The sequence below is a fragment of the Molothrus aeneus genome, chromosome 6 (assembly GCF_037042795.1).
Source record: "Molothrus aeneus isolate 106 chromosome 6, BPBGC_Maene_1.0, whole genome shotgun sequence".
Taxonomy (NCBI): Eukaryota; Metazoa; Chordata; class Aves; order Passeriformes; family Icteridae; genus Molothrus; species Molothrus aeneus.
Window position 1 is genome coordinate 33,472,146 of NC_089651.1, and position 18,884 is coordinate 33,491,029.

The 18,884-nt window shown below is 37.2% G+C and overlaps 1 protein-coding gene across 3 annotated transcripts; it reads left to right on the forward strand.

The window, feature by feature from the left end:
• The first annotated feature begins 433 nt into the window (after positions 1 to 433).
• Positions 434 to 17,554, forward strand: ZNF770 (zinc finger protein 770). Of its 3 annotated transcripts, none has more exons than XM_066551713.1 (2): positions 434 to 460; positions 13,542 to 17,554. In XM_066551713.1, exon 2 carries the CDS (start codon positions 13,684 to 13,686, stop codon positions 15,877 to 15,879), a length of 2,196 nt encoding a protein of 731 aa, XP_066407810.1. In that variant the 5' UTR covers positions 434 to 460; positions 13,542 to 13,683; the 3' UTR covers positions 15,880 to 17,554. The 3 variants fall into 3 exon arrangements, with proteins under 3 accessions (XP_066407810.1, XP_066407809.1, XP_066407808.1); XM_066551712.1 differs by lacking the exon at positions 434 to 460 and adding an exon at positions 8,750 to 8,819; XM_066551711.1 differs by lacking the exon at positions 434 to 460 and adding an exon at positions 8,772 to 8,840.
• The last annotated feature ends 1,330 nt before the right edge of the window (positions 17,555 to 18,884 follow it).

Sequence of the window (18,884 nt, forward strand, 5' to 3'; positions counted from 1 at the left end):
TAAAAACAGTGCTGAATGCCATAGTCATACATCACAATTTTCTGCTGTTACTGCATGCATTGCTGGATTTATGATGTCATGCACTGCTGGACCCCTATCAGAAAATGATAGAATTTCAGACCAGGAATGAAACTAAACAGTTTCTATAACTTCTCTTGTTTCATTCTATCATTTTTCTTTTGTTGTTTTTCTTTCTGCTAGGTACTGGCAGGTGGCCTAGAGATCTGTTATTCCTTATGGTGATTAATATAGATAGACTCCTGAACAAAGATCTGAAGTTGTGCTGGGACATTAAAACAAAGATGCTGAAGATATGAATGAAGACATGCCTCAGCAAATATTGAGTGGAACTGAGAGGAATCATATGGTCCACTCAGACAAAAACATAGGATGGTGCAAGACTGTGAAGAGCAGTAAAGCCATTAGGAATCGGCCAACATTGACTAGTGCTGATTAGCAGGTAATTACAGCTTTTTTGTTAACCAATCATTCATCTTGAAATTAAGATGTTTGTGACTACTGAGTGAGCATCTTTTTCTCTAACTCATAAACCTGGGTAAAACATAAGAGGTTCTGTGGTCATTGGTTTTCCAAAAAGAGCTACGGCAAGAAATGGGATACATGGAACCATTTTCCTTTCCCTCCAGTTGTCAGCATTCAGTAACAGAAACAAAACCTTCTCTTTGGACTGGTTCTTTGGTTTCTAATATTTTTATATATTGTACTGATCTCTGCCAGGTGACTTTTAGGTCCTGGGATGGTTTACTTTATCTATTCATTGGTGGACCTTCTAGAGGTTATAAAGTCTCATCTTTTTGAAGTTTTTAAGTTTTTACTATACAAAAGATGAGTGGAAAATGTGTAGAAAAAACCATACCATGTAAACTCAGAATTATAGGATAGTAAAATTCATTATAGGATGTGGCATGCTTTTGCTGGATCAAAGACAGACCCTACATAGTGAAGCACCTTCGGCTTTTAAATTACTGAAACAAGAGTTTTAATGGAAAGCTACCCTCAGACCACTGAGCCCAGGAAGTTGTTCATAATACTATTTGCTTTCTGACTTAGGGTTAAAGCAAAAGTTGGAAACTAAAGAATGCATCCGGGTTTTCAGAATAACTGTGCAGTGGTGATCACACTGCAGGGCAAATGAAGTATCAGAGTGAGTTTTGAAGGCAAATGCATCATTTATCCATACTGTTTGACTGTTTAAACCTTTCAGGGTTAGCTGTGGGCAGCACACTCAGTACAACTAGCAAGAAAGTGTCTTCTTCTGGCTAACTCAAGAATGTACATTAGGTAAAGACATGTCCTGGAAATTCATGCCTAAGCCTAGCAGCTTACTTATGCCATCAGACTGTGTACTGATATCAGATGAATGATGTCAAGCAAAAAAAATAGTTTGGACTTTGTCCTAGAAAAGACCCAACATACCCACTAGGGCAAGGATAGACAGGGATGGTGAACAGATGAAATTCAGTTTGTCATAAATGGAAACACAACATAACATACAGTAAAAGGCAGACAATCTATGGAAGTAAGGGATGGGACTCTGAAAAATCAGCATTTCCTCTCTCTCCAATGAAAGGGGAAATAGACAGATGTAGGCTGTTATAGTTAAACGTGTTACACTCTCATAACAGTTCTGGAGTAGTCAAGGAGACACAAGGAAATGTGTAGGCTGACATGAGTATCCATAATGCATTTTAATAACTAGAGGGCTTGGGGGGTGTGTAGAATTTACCAATTTTCTATTTTCTCCTTTTTATTACTCATGTTAAGGTAATTTAAAGCTGAAGTTGGAAGGGTAAAGCACTGTGAGATAGAAAATGTCTTTTACCTTAATATCCAATCCTTATGCAAGTAAATATCTAGCCTTAGAAGCCAAAAGTATATTTTTCTCCAAGCTAACTGTATCCTTCCTGCAATATGACTTTAGTTGACATTATGCACATTTATTAAATTTCAGCATGTTTATTGAGTTATCAAATAATTTGATGATTTGACAATTTGATTTGTCAAGATTCTCTGCAGTGTAGAGAAAACTAATTGTATTGACAGACAGAAGCTTTTGAGAAAGTCAATACAGGGGCACTGGAGTTTAAGAATGGAAAGGATTTTGTAGCTCATCAAATCCAATTTCCTGGTGCTACAGGTGGTCAAGTGTTTCATGTTATACTGCTGTTGTATTTCTGGAAAAATAAACATACAGCTTTCCTAATTGTCGTACTTCAAGCCTTACGAGTCTTGCTGCTACTTAAGATTCTCAGTTTCCCTCTCTTTTCACCTACCTAGCGATCCATATTGAAAACTGAGGCAAAATATCCATTGCATTTTGAACCATGCATGGTTTATCCTCCATTCAGGGAACAGGGATGTCATTTAATGTTCTTTTAAATTTATGTGGATGAAGAACCTTTTGTTATCTATTTTTTTAATATTTATGATGTTTGATTTTCAGTAAATCTTATTTCACCACTATACTTCGCATCACTGATGTTTAGCTTTCCTTGCTGACCACTATTTGGTTTAATTAATTCTAATTTCGCTAAATTCACCCTTTCTTTTGAAATCAATAAACCTGAAGACTAACTTCTATTAAACCATCAGCTAATCAAAATGTTATCTGTACATCATCACTTAAAAGGTTGTTTTTATTACTAGCTATTCTTTAGTGCACATACCACTTCAAAAATCAAATGTAAATCAGTTCTAAAATAGAATCAGCTCTATTTGATTCAGTAATCATTCACTATTGTCTACCAAATCTGGGAATAACTGGTTCTGAATATTCTTATTGACACTTTTCTCCCAGGGAATGACACTGAAACTGATCTGTCCAGCAGTAATTTTGACTATTTTGTTCATAGCTCGTATATTTCTCCTTAACTAAAGCTATGGTCCACAGACCTATAAACAAGTTTAAATGTTAGATCCTGTTGTCTTTCAAACCTCCATCAGCTCCAACTACCTTTAATTTTGTCCCTAATGTCTCTAGTGACGGAGACCTCACAACATCTACCTCTTCCAGAGTTTTACCATTTTTAAAGCAAAAAAGTTGAGGATTTTTTCCTCATGTTTAGGGGGAGCACTGGATTTCAGTCTGTGCCTCCTGCCCTTGCAGTGGCGACCACTGAGAGGAGTCCAGCTCCAGCTTCTTCCCTCCCTGCCTCCCACTTCAAAATGTATTTAAACACATTTATAAGATCCCTGCTAAGTCTTTTCTTTCTGAGGCTAAACAGCCACAGCTCTTTGAGTTTCTCCTTACAGAGCAGATGCTACTTAATCATCTTAGTGCCTTTTTGCTGGACTCATTCCAGTATTTCCAGCTCTACCTTCTACTAGGAAGGCCAGCAGTGGGCACAGTACTGAGCACATGTTTTGTTTTCTCCATATCTGTTTTTGTTTATGTTAATTTTACTAATTCCATGAAAAGAATTAATTTCCATTTAATGAAAGGTCATTTTTAGCTCTTGCATGCATACATATACCTTGGAATTATATTGCACAATTTAATGTTTCAGTGATGTAAGGAATACTTTATCACTCAGTGTCCACCTAAGCTAGCAAATGGCACTGGATGTGCAAAGTCAGAAACTCGAAACTCACACATTAGACACAGCATGTGCAATTTTATATTGCATTTTAATTTTTCACTTCTATATCATCAGAAATTTCTTTTAAAATGAAACAAATGAATCTACAGGAAGGAGGTGAAGAGAAGGGGAACTTTCTATGGAGTATGTCAATCTGTAGATTAATTAATACATTGATTCCATTTGAGAGGCTGAATGTACCTGTCTTCCCACTGAGATACCCACTGTGCAATCAGTGGTAATTTAAAAATCAATTGCTCTTCTGTAGTAATTAGGTTTGTCCATTTAAACAGATAAAATTGATAGAGCCTGCAACTAATTTCAAAGCAGGGATTCTTAAGGGATTGAAGAGATTAAGAGCTGTGAGCCAGCAATTTGTGGGTTTTTCACTCAACAAATGAACATCTACATACACTGATTTGTGTATAAGTTTCAAGTACATTATACCAGATAAGAAAATTATTTTGAAATTTACTGCTAAACAAAGCATAATATATTGCTAGACAAAGCAAAAAAGTTAATGAAAGTGATTCTTAAAGGCACTGAAATGTAATTAATCTTACATCTCATAGAATTAAGTGTTAATGTGTTGTCTTTAAAATTTCGTCATATTCTCTGGAAATTTCTCTTTCTTTTCCCTATGTTTTTGTAAGTCTGGCTGAATAACTTTTACTCTTCTCAAAAATTTCATTACAAGTTGTTTTCTGTTTTGAGCATACAGACAGAATTTATGGAGCTCTTGACACAGAGTGCTTAATCAAATACAATATGATACTTGCATGTGTAGAATACATATTTCTGAGATTCATTAAACAACTATCTTCCCTCAAGGCAATTCATTGTTATGCACCAGAGGGCTTTAAGATGGACTATTTAGGGAAAAAAAAAAGGCAGAAAATAGGGCAAGAGAAAAAGGAAGAAACCTAAGACTAACATTAAATGCATATTCACAGTTTTAAAAGCCTTTGCAATTTACTGCAGCCCCGAGGTGGCATTAATTGACACATTAGCAAGTTATATACTGTGTTATGTGTCTATTTAGCCTATAACACAATAAAAATAACACCAGGGGAATCACTGTAACACATTGCATATACAGCTTGTGTTTAAAGTAGGGAATACCTTACAAAAGCAGACAAGAGCAGATTAATGATAATGTGTTGCAGTTAACTCACAGACTGTCCCTGCAACTCATGCAATTGAATTGCCAACTGTCAGCTTGCAGAGGCTTCTTCACAATATTTTAAGGCAAAATATTATGCTTCCTAAAAATTAATGGGAACAGAAATTTATTTGAATGAGATCTGGCTTTCCATATCAATAGACTACAGCATATACCCACAAAAAGACTAATCATTCATTTTATGTTAAAATTGAGACTGAGATGTTAATACCTACTCTAGATAGTGTGCCTTCTACAAGAAGTGGAGCAATATGCATTTAGAATAATAATGTAAAGAATTACATAACTTATGTTCTTGTGTAAAATTTTCTTTCACGAATGAAGGAACACAGCATTTCAGGATCTTGAAATTCAGCACTAGCCAGTGAAACTATTCTATTGCACAATTTTTATTTAAGGAAAGTTTAGGAATTATTTTTTCATTTATTTTTTACATTTCCTTTTCTTTGAAAAAGAAAAAGAAAACACTTAAAAAGTATCTTGCACATAACAATATAGCTATCACCAGAGCTAATTCTGTAAAACCTCTCAAGGGCCAAGTTAGATAACAATCATGCAGATTGTTTCAATATGCTCCTGGTTTATTATCTGTTAAATATAACCTTATTTAGATAAGTAAAACAAGGATAATATGTATACAAAAGCATGCACATCCGGAATATTCTGCATATTCTCAACATGTAGAAAACTGCTACAAATGTTAATATTAGTGTGCAGTAAGAATGAATAACATCTGGGTGTGGAAGCATCAGAAAGAAAAACCAGCTGGAGAATAGTTACGAGAATGGTGTGTACCACAGCACCTCGATTAACAGGTCATCAAGATCCCAGCACATATCTACCTACAGCTTGGAAGCACACAAGATGAGGCAAAGGGCAGCGAGTAAATCCCAATGACTTGCTGAAGTGGGACAGGATTGTGAAAATAAGTGTGGTCAGGTTACAAAAAGACATCCACAACCAAGATGTGGGAAGAAGGCATAAGTGAATAGTTGAAATCATTTTAGATTTAAAATAAATCCACTTTCCACTCCTAGGAGGTCTTGCATTGTTGCTACAATGTTGCAACACGACTTCCTACAAACCCTGCCTATTTTTTCTTTGGCATCATAAAACCATATAATCTTCTCCATGTGTTTGCAGTGTTTTCCACAAAAACATATTGAATTAATTCACCTCTTTTGTTATAACTGGGCTAGGACTGAATTTAGTATTTTTTGATTCTACTTTCTGGTAACTTCTAGAACTACACAAGAAGATTCTCAGCTGGTATTCATTGCAACAGCTTTGTTAAAATCAAGAGAGCTACAACAATCTACACCAGCTGTGGGTCTGCTATACTAGCTTGTTACCAGGCAGATGCAGAACTCAGCTGCTTGTGTACTTGCTTCAGACCAAGGTTTCGTGAGCAGGCTCCTAAGGCTGGATACACTTTAAAATAAAATAGATGCTTTAAAAAGAAAAATATATATATTCAGGTGATCTGCAGTTATAAAACGATGACTAATATTTCTGAATAGCTTTATGAGATGCACATGGCAATTATTATGCACTTTTTATAGCTAGGCCATGGACATGTAGAAGCCTAAGTGACTTCCCTGTGGCCAAATAGCGTTTCCAAGCCTTCAGCTCTCGGCTGTCCCAATCCCCATTTTAACCACAAGACTTGGCTCCCTTTCAGGGAGTAACTGGTTAATATGTGCCTGTATGCTACTAAAGCAACAAGCAACACTAACTAAGCTGTTTGCTTGAGCATTTCAGCTTAAATGGAAATAAATTTTGTTCTGTAGTGTTACAATTTGGCTCGTGTGTTGTAAATTAGGTCAGATGTTATTTATACCACTGGTGATGAGAATAATTTGATTTTTAATGTTGCTAAGCTAAGAAGTAGTGATTGTTCTACAGAATTCGTTCCTAGGTATCACAAAAGGACATTTCTAGGTATCTCAAGAACGGCTCTTCACAGACACCAAGGCCTGCAAAAATTATCCTTAGGCTAGTAAATGCTGCCAACTTCTCTTTCAATAATGTATACAACATTCATGAGTAAACAATTACTTTTTTATATATACAGCAGTTGTTTGGAGTTTCCTCAGCACAGATGATTTCTACTTGAATTCCCAGTAGGACTGGGAGAGAGGGCTTAACACCCAGAGCACAAAGACAATTTAAATTACCACAGCCTTTTTAAAACTTTACTAATTTATATCTTTGATATTTTGTTTGTTTTGCCCTCTTCTGTTCCTCCTGCTAAGAGTCAGATCCATTGTACCAAGATGGAGTCTCAGTAAAAGGACAGCTGAAAAAAGATGAGTGAGCTGGCAGTCATGTTTTTCTAAGAAATTAATGCTGCACGTGCAAATAATTATTTAATTTCAGTCTGCATGAACAAAAGAAAATAAGCAAAGCTCTTAGGAAAATGCATCTGTATGAAAAAATTAAACCTCTTATAAGCTTTATCACAGGGAATGACTTATTTTGTCTTCAGTATTGCAATTTCACTCACAAGATAGTCAAATCAATCATCAGTGTTTAAAAAGGTGGGGGCTGGTGAGCTGTCCCTTTTTTAAAGGAAAAAAGAAAGCAGAGAAGACATCTGCTGGTCCTCTGTAAGTCCTGGGATATGGCAGATACCTTAAAAATAACAAATTACAAAAAATAGAAAAAATCTGCAATATGTCTTTTTGTGCTTTTGATAAAGAGTTTGGGATTTAACTAATAGAGTTCATATTGAGCTGTAAATGCAGGTGGCTAAGTCAAAAGTCTCGTGACTAGAAATTCTCTGTCCCAATGGGGACAACGTAACCAGCTTCATCCATGTCCTTGTGTTTTATTAACAGACATTTATGATTAATCTCTTACACTTTGCTGTGTCATTTGCATGTTCTTTTATGAGGCAGAATCACAGAAAGGAGTGATTTGATTTGGCAGGGACCCAACCCAGGTTATCTAATCTAACCCCTTGCTGTAGATACAGACATCTTTCACTAGACCATGTTGCTTAAAGCCCATTCACCCTGGCCTTGAGCACTTCAGGGATGGGGCATCCACAGCTTCTGGGCAACCTTTTCCAGTGCCTCACCACCCTTATTTGTGCAACATTTATTCTTTATGTCCAATCTAAATCTATCCTCTCACAGTTTAAAATGTTTGTTCCTTGTCCTGTCACTATACGCCTTGGAAAGTCTTATAAGCCTCCTTTAAGCACAGGAGGGCAGCAGTAGGGTTTCCCCAGAGCCTTCTCTCTTCCTGAACAACCGCAACTCTCTCAGTGTGTCTTCATAGGAGAGGTGCTCCAGCCCCTTCTTGTGGCCTCTTCTGGACTTGCTCCAGCAGGTCCTGGGCTGGGGAACCCTGAACTGGATGCAAGCCCCACCTGTAAATGGTTTCTGTCCTTTTTTGTATGCCTTCAGCCCTTTGCTGGCCATTCCTCTGAGGTAACCTCAGCTGGGCTGTGGCCACCGAGGGAGATCTGACCACTGCTGGGCCGGCGTCCATCCCTCAGCCACCAGCTCCTGCCTTTGTTGGCTCCCACTCTCCTGCAGAGAAGCCAAACCGGTCACGTTTGTGTGCACGCGTAATTGGAGGCGTTTTTAGAATTCCCGGGCAAGCGTCTCTTCTCTCCTTCCCTTCCTGGTACCATTTCCTGGCCTTTAAAGCCAGTTGGCTTGGCCTTGGGTGCGTTTAACACATAGTAAGAGTATAACTGCCATCGTGCTTTTCTTGCAACCCTGCAACCACCGGGCATTGGTTATGTGCTTTTGGGTGGCTGCAGTAGAAAATGTGTCTCGTTCGTACGGAACAACGTGCCACACCAATTAAAAATTCATCAGCAGGGCCGGGGGCATGCTCTGCCTGGGCATAAATGACATAAATAAAGCCTCCCCCGCCCCTGGTCCCGGCCGCGGCCCAGCGGCGGGCGGGGCCGGATTGCGGGAGGAACGGAAAGCACCGGCCCGGGTTTCCCGCTGTCCCGGTGCCATCCGGGGGGAAGAGTTTACGCGGCAGCAATCCCGGGAGAGATGAGGAAGGTGGAGGTGCGGTAGCTGCTTCTCCAGGTCGCTCCCTTCTTCGCCCCCGGTCGCTGCCCCTTCCCTGGGCCGTGCGCGGTCCCGAGCCCCGGGGGCACCGCGGGGCCAGGCCGGGCCGGGGGGGCTCTCCTTGCGCGAGGGGAGGCGCGGCTGGGCCGGGCGGCCGCGGGCCCAGCAGGGACCCGCTGTACGAGAGCCGGCCCCGGGCGGGGTGCTGCGGATGTGTGCGTATAGGTGTGTGTGTGTGTGTGTGCATGTGCGTATAGGGGGGTGTGTGTATGTGTATGTGTGTGTGTCCGCAAGGGCCCCCTCGACACCTGCTCTTAGGTTTCTAACTGGATTTACGTGAGTCCTGTTGGGGGGATGTTGGTGACACGCAGGGGTCTCAGGCCCCTGAAGCAGAACGTACGTCTGTTCTTAAACCAGCCCTGCTTCACCACCACACATCTTTTGGTTGGCTTCAGGGAGTATATCGGACAGTTACAAGGAAAAAAGGCGAGAATAAAGGGTGTTAACTTTGAGGAGCCATAATGCCTGTTGTTGATTTCTGTGTAAGTGGCGAGTTAAGGTTCCATTTCTGATGTGATTTGTCCTCCCATTGTAGCAATCTAATCTTTTCTCTCGGGAGAGCTGGTGAGGAAATCCAGCGGGGAAAAATATTTGTCTTGGTGCTCAGGTTCCTCTCTCTGGCATGCTGTTTCATAAATCACTTTCTTTTTGAGTCATTACTGTTATCTGAGGCACCTTATGTTTCTTCACATATCTCTTATTATAATTTGTTTTCTTATATAATTGTTTCTGGGAGGTTATAAGCATTAGCGTGCCTCAAGGATTTGAAGATATACTAATAATAATGCAGAAGAATCCTCCCTGGAAAATTTTGAAATATATTGAATTTTCAATTCCTGAATGTGTTGTTTTGAATTACAATAAGGAGTCACCAAAAAACAATACAAGAATATATTCTCTTATGTAGGGTCAGCTGTATTGGTGTGGGAATTTGAGAAGTGTTCATACAACCTGCTTTGGAGACCTCCAGTGTAGTCAGAGCAATCTCCCCATAGAACTTATTTGTATGCTCATTAAGAAACACTTTGCAGCTGTAAGGACAATAATGTACTTGAATTCTTTTTACAGTAATTTGAAGCCATTTTCATTCACAACAATAAGTCGTTTGGGGAACAGCTTATTTCTGTTTCCCTTAAAAGTGATTCTTCTGCTTTGTCTTGCAGGGGGGGTGTGTGTTATTTTTTTTAATTGTGTCTCCTCTTTTTTAGCCTAAATGTTCCCAGTTACTTTAATCTTTTCTTGTATATTTTGCATTTAAGCTCAGATCATTCTTGATCCTCTTCTCTGAATTCATTCATTCTGATCAATTCATATGTTTGACTCAATTCAAAGGGCAGTATTCAAAACTGGATAGACTACTCTAGCTGAATTCTAAACAGTAATAAGTAAGTAAGAAGGAAGATTTATGTCCTCTCAAAGCTTTACATCTGTTCACTCATCCTGGTATGGATGGTAGCCTTTGGCATATTCACCTTCTGTTCCAACTTAGACTCTAGGTCTTTTCTGCACTAGGGGATTATTCTGTCCTAAATTGTAGATCTTGCTGTTCTTATTTAAGTACCCTCTTCCTGATTGGTTGTTTCCTTTTTTATTGGAGCTTTTTAAAACAACAACAAAACAAACAAACACTACAATGCAAACTTTTCTGATTAGCAAAGACTGGATTTGAATTCAGAATTTTCTTCCATCATTGTTTTGTTTTGTTGCAGCTTGCTGCCATCTGTAATATTAAGGAAACAGTTAATTATTAAACAATACTACTTAGCAGAGTCCTCTCTGAACTTTCAGTGGCCTGTGTAACTCCTTGGTTCTATTTTTCTGCATGATCTTGCAGCTAAGATGAAAAATAGAGACAGCGTAATATTAAATTGGAGCTTTGCCAGAAACTAAATCCTTATCACATAGTGAGGTATGTTTTCTAACTCTAATTAGGACTAGCCTGTGTACTTTCAAGGCTAGCAGGAAGCAATATTCCAAGCTTGTCTTTTGTTCTGTGATCTTCAGCACCAGCATGTTTATTCCTTAGATGTCCAAGGCACAGAGCACCTTGAAATAGATGTGGAGATGCCTGTCCTTAGTAAATAGTATTTGAAAATATATTTGGGCCACACAGTAATGCTCTGTCTTGGCTCCTTTCTCCTCCCCTTGTATCCCCTTGGTTTAGCTTATCTGAGCCTTCAGTCTTTCACAGGGCAAGAAGATCACAGCAAGAAGCTCTACTCTGCTTTTGACACCTTGTACTACAGAGCATTTTCCTCATTCACCAGATAGAATCTTAAAAAATTTATAAGCTAAATACAAAATCCCTTGTGTAATATGCCACAGCTGTCTCTTACTTCGGACTTCTTTTCTTTGCATGTCACCGTAGTGTTTGAGCATCTTCCTGATGTGTAAATTAGATCTGCATGACAGAACGTTAACTGAAATACATCACTCTTTACAGTTCTTCCTCAGGAGATTTTCTTTCCCTGCTAATGGAGGCTGCCTTGAGCTGCACAGAAATTCAGCATGGTAGAGGATCTTTTCTCCTTTTCTCAGCCCGCCTGTCTTTAGCTTCATGGTAGCACCAGCTAGAAAGCATTTGGTGTCACACACTTCTCTCTCTAAACTCCCAGCATCCACATGATGTGACAACTAGGAGGAAAAGGGGCTCTCCTAAAAGTGTTGTGTTTTCTTTCATCTTCAAAAGGAGACTGAAACTGAGTGGCTGTTAAAATTCTACAGGAAAAGGGAATTGGAAAGGAAAAGTTGACTTTCTCAACTGCTTTATCTACCCTGAACTGTTTCAGTGAGATTAAGAAACTCCTCAGTGTAGTGACAATCACATCTTAGGCAAACATCCAAATGTTCCTTATTAAGGCCCACAATTACATAGGAACATATCTGTCAGGGATGGAACAATTCTACCTCATTACCAGGTTTTCTTTCCATTAAGCTTAAGAAAAATCTTGATTTGCCAGATATTTTCAGTCTTAGTGTATGTTTCTTGAATCTTGAACCAAGTTGTAACTTGCTTTAAAATGCAGTAGGCTTTTATTCTTTGCAATTACTTTGAATAGACACTTTGGATATTTGTGATTTTTTTAAAAATAAGGACATTATCTATTTGTGAAGTGTTTTGGAGACAGTGAAATTAATTTTTTATTCTGCAGGTATGTTGAATGAATATTCAACTTGTAATAACTTTGAGATACACAAGACATTTCTACTAACTATAATTTGTGATAGTTTGATATTACAACTCAAGTGTTAACTGTTATGCTCTTGCTTTAAAGTTTGCTCCCTTCATCCCTTTTCTTTTATATTGGTAATATCATAGAGGGTTTTTTATTCTGTTTGTACTATGCTTGTGGACTGGAATATGTAATCTTTCTTAGATGCTTCAATTTAGGAATGAAATGACCAACTGTAATTGGTCCAGAGATGATTAAAAACACCTTTTTTTGTTTGTTTGTTTTTTGTGTACCTAAAAGCAATACTTAGAAAACCCCAGAATTTTCCTAGTTTTAAAACAAAGGGGGAGAAAGCAGACTTTGAATACATAAAGTGGTGGTAGAGAACACTGACAATAACTTTGTAGTAAAGAAAGGCTCAGCTGGGTGCAAGGAAAAGCTTCATGAGGAGGTGAAACTTCGAAGCAGGAGCCCTGCTGAGGTTAAGGAACCTCCCTCAGTGGAAGTTTTTAAGACCACTTTGGAGGCTATGGAGACATGGGTTGGCCTCACAGTGGAAGGTTTGGTTGAGTTACTTTCTAGCTATTCCTATGAATATTTTCATAACTTTTCATGCACTCAGGAACTTACAAACAAGAAAAAATAATTTGCAAGTCATTGAGCTGAGGCACAGTAGCGTGCCCAACTGTGTTCTGTGTTGAAAATTCAAAGAAAATTAGAACTATTTCACTATTTTGGGTTAGACTAAAACAATAATTATGATGAATTATGATAACTACCTTCGTATTCATGATGACTTCACAGTATATGCATGGTTAGGTATCACAACCCTGATATTCTAGCTTTATGGTGAGACAGCAAACATAGCCTGTGTTTTTTCCATGTTCTGGGAGTTGTCTTAGTTATGGTTATAGTTTGTGGCTCGTGTGTTGCTTTTGCTGACTGGCTCCAGTATTTGCTATTGTGAGAGAAATCAAAATTGATTATACTGCTGGATACGTTGATAAGATACAGAAACATGAATAGTAAATTTAACAATATATTGAAGCTAACTGTTTTTCTTTTCACTAACAGTGCATTCATTTAATGTATTTCTGAAGTGAAAGAAATCTTAGTTCTTCTCTTTTTCTCTCATCTTCATAAATATTATACTTGGGAGTTAGAATTACTGCTGTAGACAAGACATTTATTACAATAAGTTCTTGAATTTTTTAAATTAATGTAGTTGAACTGTGTATTATTTGGAAGAACAGATGCATTTATAGCACAGATGACTTAAAATTGTTTTTCTTCTGGAAAGTAATCTAGTTTTTCTGTATCACATAGCAACTAGTGATTACTCTCTTACAAGGAAAGTATTTTAAGCTAAATTAAATCAAGAGTGTGCTAATCTAGATACTTTTGGTATCTTATGTAGAAAACAAGAGACAAACTTAGGCAATTATGCATTAATATACGCTAAATAATACTCTTTTTCTTATTTTAGGAACCAGTGGGATTTAAGAATCTCTCTCCTAAGAAAATTTGCTCCTTCTACAGTTTTCCATCTTAGTGTGCACTTGATAATTTCACTTGAAATACCTATCTGAAGAAATTAAGAGTAGGCGAGGTGTAATTACCATTTAAAAATGTTAAAAACTCAGCATTGTGTAGCAGCTGTCAAGATACCCAAGAAAAAGCCATATATTTGTGACATGTGCTATAAACAGTTTGAAACCCCATCAAAATTAGCTAGGCATTACCTCATACATACTGGTCAAAAGCCATTTGAATGTCATGTATGCAATAAAACGTTCAGGCAGTTAGTCCACCTGGAGAGGCATCAGTTAACCCATAATCTGCCTTTTAAGTGTATTGTTTGTTATAGAAACTTCAAAAATGTAATCACTTTCTTAAAGCATCAGCAGCTTCATAATGAAAATTATGAGAATGATACAAAGCAAGCAGAAAACTATGTGAATTCTGAGCAAGACAGGGTCACTTGTGGCATATTTCATTGTTCTGTGTGCTGGAAACCCTTTGCAACTGAAGAGAGGTGGATGCTGCATCAGTGTCTCAAGTCAGATCATCTACATGGTGCCAGAAGGAGAAAGAAGAAAATTCACACTTGTGAATCATGTAACAAGACGTTTCCATCCAGATCCAAGCTAGAAAGGCACTTCCTTATTCACACTGGCCAAAAACCTTTTAAGTGTTCTTCATGTGGCAAATCTTTCAGACAGTCAACACATTTGAAAATTCATCAGCTCACACACACAGAAGAAAGGCCTTTTCAGTGCTGTTTTTGTCAGAAGGGATTTAAAATACAGAGCAAACTCATGAAGCATAAACAGCTCCATGCCAGAAATAAGACTTTCCCCAATATTGTATGTAAAGCAAAGACTCTTAAATATCCCAGACCGCACAACGTGTTGGAAGGAAAATGGGATAGTTTTGAGAATGCTGATACACACAAGTCACAGGAGAACGACCCACATGATGTGCACTCAATTTATATTGTACCCTTTCAGTGCCCAGCATGTGACCAGTGTTTTGAAACAGAGCATTTTCTAAAGGTACACAAATGTTGTTATCCAAAAGAAAGCAGAAGTTCAAATAATGGTACAACAGCACGCAGACATGCAGTCAACAGGAAAAATAAGAGCCTGATGAAACTGAAGCATACTGGAGGAAAGGCAACAGATTTTTCTCTGACTAACAGAAAAAAATTTAAATCAGGTCACATTGGAAGTCCTGACCTGGTTACAGCTAGGGATCAGCGCTGTGATCAGCATGTGTCCACTAAACCTTCCAAGGAGCGCCGGAGCCGGCGTGACGTGCACAAGTCAGTTTGCAGTCGGATGAAAAGAACGTTTGCTGTGCCGTTACCTTGGCAAGAGTACCCACAGCCTCCTGACCTGGGCAGGAATTTAAAAGATGTGCTTCCTGGTGAAAGCATGTTAAATGTTGGTGATTCACTGGATAATAAAGATGATGCTTTTTATGGTTCATCAAATGATAGTTTTTTTGATAATCCAGAAGTACTTCACTCTACTTTTTCATCTTCTGCAAAAAATACACATAACAGACACAAAGTGTGTAAATGTGACAGATGTGAAAAAATTTTTCCATCTTCATCCAAACTTCAAAGACATTATCTTATACACACGGGACAGAAGCCCTTTGGCTGTAATGTTTGTGGGAAGGCATTTAGACAGTCAGCTCACTTAAAAAGACATCAGCTCACCCATACTGAAAAGAGAGCCTGTAAAAGCCCCGTTTGCCAGGTAGAATTTGTAAACCTGAACAAACTTTTCAACCACCAGGGAGATCACACTGAATTTATGTCTTCTCAGCCTGTGGGTTATTCAGGTTACTCTCAAGCACCTTCACAGCCATCTGGCTTTGAAGAATTTGAGCTGATTCAGTCAAACCAAGCAGCTGAAATCAAAGTTGAAATTGAGTCGGGGGATTTTGTTCTTGACACCAGCAGTAGAAACCCACAGCCGTATTTGTGCAGTAAATTGTTGGAAACAAAGCAAAGCTGTTACAGCTCTTGGCATGATTTTTCTGAAAGTAGTGAAAAAAGTGAAGCTGTTAACAAATTATATCAATGCAGTATCTGCTTTAAAACTTTTAAGTCTCCTTCTAAGCTTGAAAGACATCACCTAATGCATGCTGGACAGAAGCCATTTGAATGTTTAGTTTGTGGAAAAAAATTCAGACAGGCCCCACATTTGAAAAGACATCACCTTATTCACTTTAAAGAGAGCTTAAAGCTTAGTTCCACTGAGGAACAAGCAGAGAATGTATTAGTTTTATCAAAACAGGATAATGTCCTATGAAATAATTTTTAAATTTTTTGGTTGCATAATTATAAAATATTTATATTAGGCCAAACAATTAACTGAAGGGGATTATATTTTCTATTACAGAGATGACCTGGTGAAGTTAATTAGCTGTCTAAAGAACTCTCTACCTAATATAGTTTGTGAGATACTAATGTTGAGATGTTATTTTAAAATGCAACAAACCCACACGCTCTTTGCATTCCCTTTGGCTAGATTAAATTTATAAATACACATTCATGTTGTATCAATAGTGTTGCAGTAATCTACGATGTTCCATGAATAAGATAATTATCACTAAACAGAAAATACTATATGGGAAAATGTAACACTTTTAAACTATCAGTAAAGTAAAGACAAAAAGGTAATTTTGAGAATATGAAAAAAAGGTCGTTTTACTTTCTTCTGGCTCCCCATATGTTCCAAGCAAAGGATTATTGCTGTATTTATCCCATATTAAAAAATAAAAAGGTTAGTTTTAGATAAAAGAGAGTAGAAAAAATAGAAAAATGGGAGAAAATTCAGTGAGAAGAATGTTGATGTGGTGTTATAGAAGATTCTATTTCTTATAGGATAGAAAAAAAACCTGCTTTGTTATTAAACTTAATGTGCCTGGAGACCTATACATGAGGAATTAGATAATTTCCCTTTTTATATAAAATACAAGGAGTTAATGCTATAATATTAGGATTTATAATCAATTTATTCATTTCACCACTTCATTAACTCTACTTCCTTGTAAATCCCTTGCCTTCTCTAGCATTTTTGGCCAATTTATGCTTTACTGAACTATTTTTCTGTAGGAAAAGAAGACAAGAAATTATCATTAAGGTTAAAAATGGGCTTACTCTCTGTTCGGTCTCCTTCTAGCATACAAAGTGAACCAGTAAAAGAAATGTTCTCTAAGATGTGATAATAACTCAGATGAGCAGTTTTGTCAGGAAGTCATGTTCTCATTACATTAAATATAAGAGACTGAAAATTACTTTTAGCTGAAATTAAGTAATTCTGATTTTGTATTAATAGAATCTGTTTTACTTTCTGGTAACTTTCTATTAATAGAATAGTTTTACTTTCTGGTAACTAGATGGTTTTGTCCATTGTGCCAGTGGGGCTGGCTGGAAGTACAAGTACAGTGGAGCTCATACATCACAAACAAGAATGAAGTTTGTTTCTTCTTTTTTGTCCTCTGAAAAACTACCTTTAAGGATACTTCCTTTGTTATGCAACTTTGAATATCTGAATCCTGAAGTTCTTATTCCTGTTTCTAAATTAACATACCTGTAAGATACATGACAATTTTTTTAGTATTTAAATAGAACCATATTTATTTAAGTAATTTTTTTTTTATTTTATTTTTGAAATGGCCTGAATGTTGTGGTTCTTGGTGAATATGAAGGGTAAAAGGAGTTTTATGTTCATACATGTTATTTTCCATTTTCAGTGAGAATAAAACCAGGAAAAATACTTGGAAACAGTCTGTAGTTACTCTGCCTTTTGTATGACAGACAAATTCAGTATGTTAATGATGACGATAGTTATATATTGAGATTTTTTTCTCCTTGTGTGAATTGTTTCATATTGAAAGACAAAATGCTGTATAAAATATTTTGAAAACATATTGTAGCGCTCTTTTAAAATACTGGTAATAAACTATTTTATTTATATTGTACTTTCAGAGTGTGCTTTATGTGCAAACCAGAGTTTTGAAACTACCAAACATTCATTATGCAGAAAAGACTGCACATCAAAATAACTTTATATGATAGAACAATAGGTGTCATTTCAGATATTTTTTGTTATAAATATGTTTAAAGATAATAACATCTTTCTTCTGGAGTTACAGTCATTTAAAAATGCTATGAGAGTAATGTTTAGAGAACACAAAACTTTAATGTTTTGAAAATACCAATTTAAGTAAAATGAAGGGAAAGTAATACAAAAATATTTTGAGGGATGAATAGACATTTGCAGGAAGTGTTACTGTCTGATGAATTTGAAAAGTAATGAAATCTTTGGGCTTGGATTTCAGAGCTACAATGTCTATCTGGCTCTCCATCCCTTCATAAAAAGTTTTGTGTCAGTGTAAATTCATTATTTTATGGGGATTATTCCATAAACAACCTAGAAAGGGGTTAAATGGTTCTAAGATTCAGGAAAGAAAAAACCCAAGGTTGGAATCCTGTGTGTCTTGCAGTTAACAGATTCTTCAAGTATCTTTGAGAATTTGAACTAGAACAGTTCTCTCTGTGTTCACAGTAACACTTCTTGTTGATTAGTAGGTCAGTCATTTTCCATAATGCTTCGAGGCAAGTTCAAGCCATCACTCTTTAAATATCTTTGGTGGCAGAAACATTGCCTGTGGTTTTGTTAGAATGAACTGATGACTAATAATAATAATCTGATTGTACTGAAGTAGTGGATTTTTTGAGACCATGCAGAACCAAAGCATATTCTACGGAGGAAAACAGTTGGTTCTTCTGTGTTAACAATGAGCTCCTGCTGAGGAGAACTTCTCCAACAGCATGGGTTTAGCATTGAGGTTCTGTGTGGAATAGAAGAAGGGTCAAATATTTTAAAACAAGCAGAAAAAAAAAGTAAAAGGGATTTTTTTAAGACAAATTATTCAACTGTAGTACTAACTGATCACATCATACATTTGCTGTCTAGATGTGGCTACGGATGCCTTTAAAATGTTCATGCTGCACTATCATTGCAGTGTGTCACAAATGACTGTTTTAGGTGGCTCAAGGAATCACTGGCAAAGGTATCATCAAAAGCAGTCTAATGTAAAAGTGAAAGCACAACTAAGTTTGTTGGCATTGTTCACTACTAATTGGATGGTTAAAGTACACAGACAAATATTGTTGTAGTTGAGACGGAGACAATGCAAAGCAACACACTCCATTTTCAGAAAGCTTCAAACCGTTTTTATTCTAGTATGCATGCTTTTCATGCATTCTTAAAAGACTCCTAAGTTTACACTTTACTCATTGGTCATG

What these genes read in the sequence shown, in the direction of transcription:
- ZNF770 (XM_066551713.1), top strand. Translation starts at nt 13,684, where the DNA reads ATGTTAAAAACTCAGCATTGTGTAGCAGCTGTCAAGATACCCAAGAAA.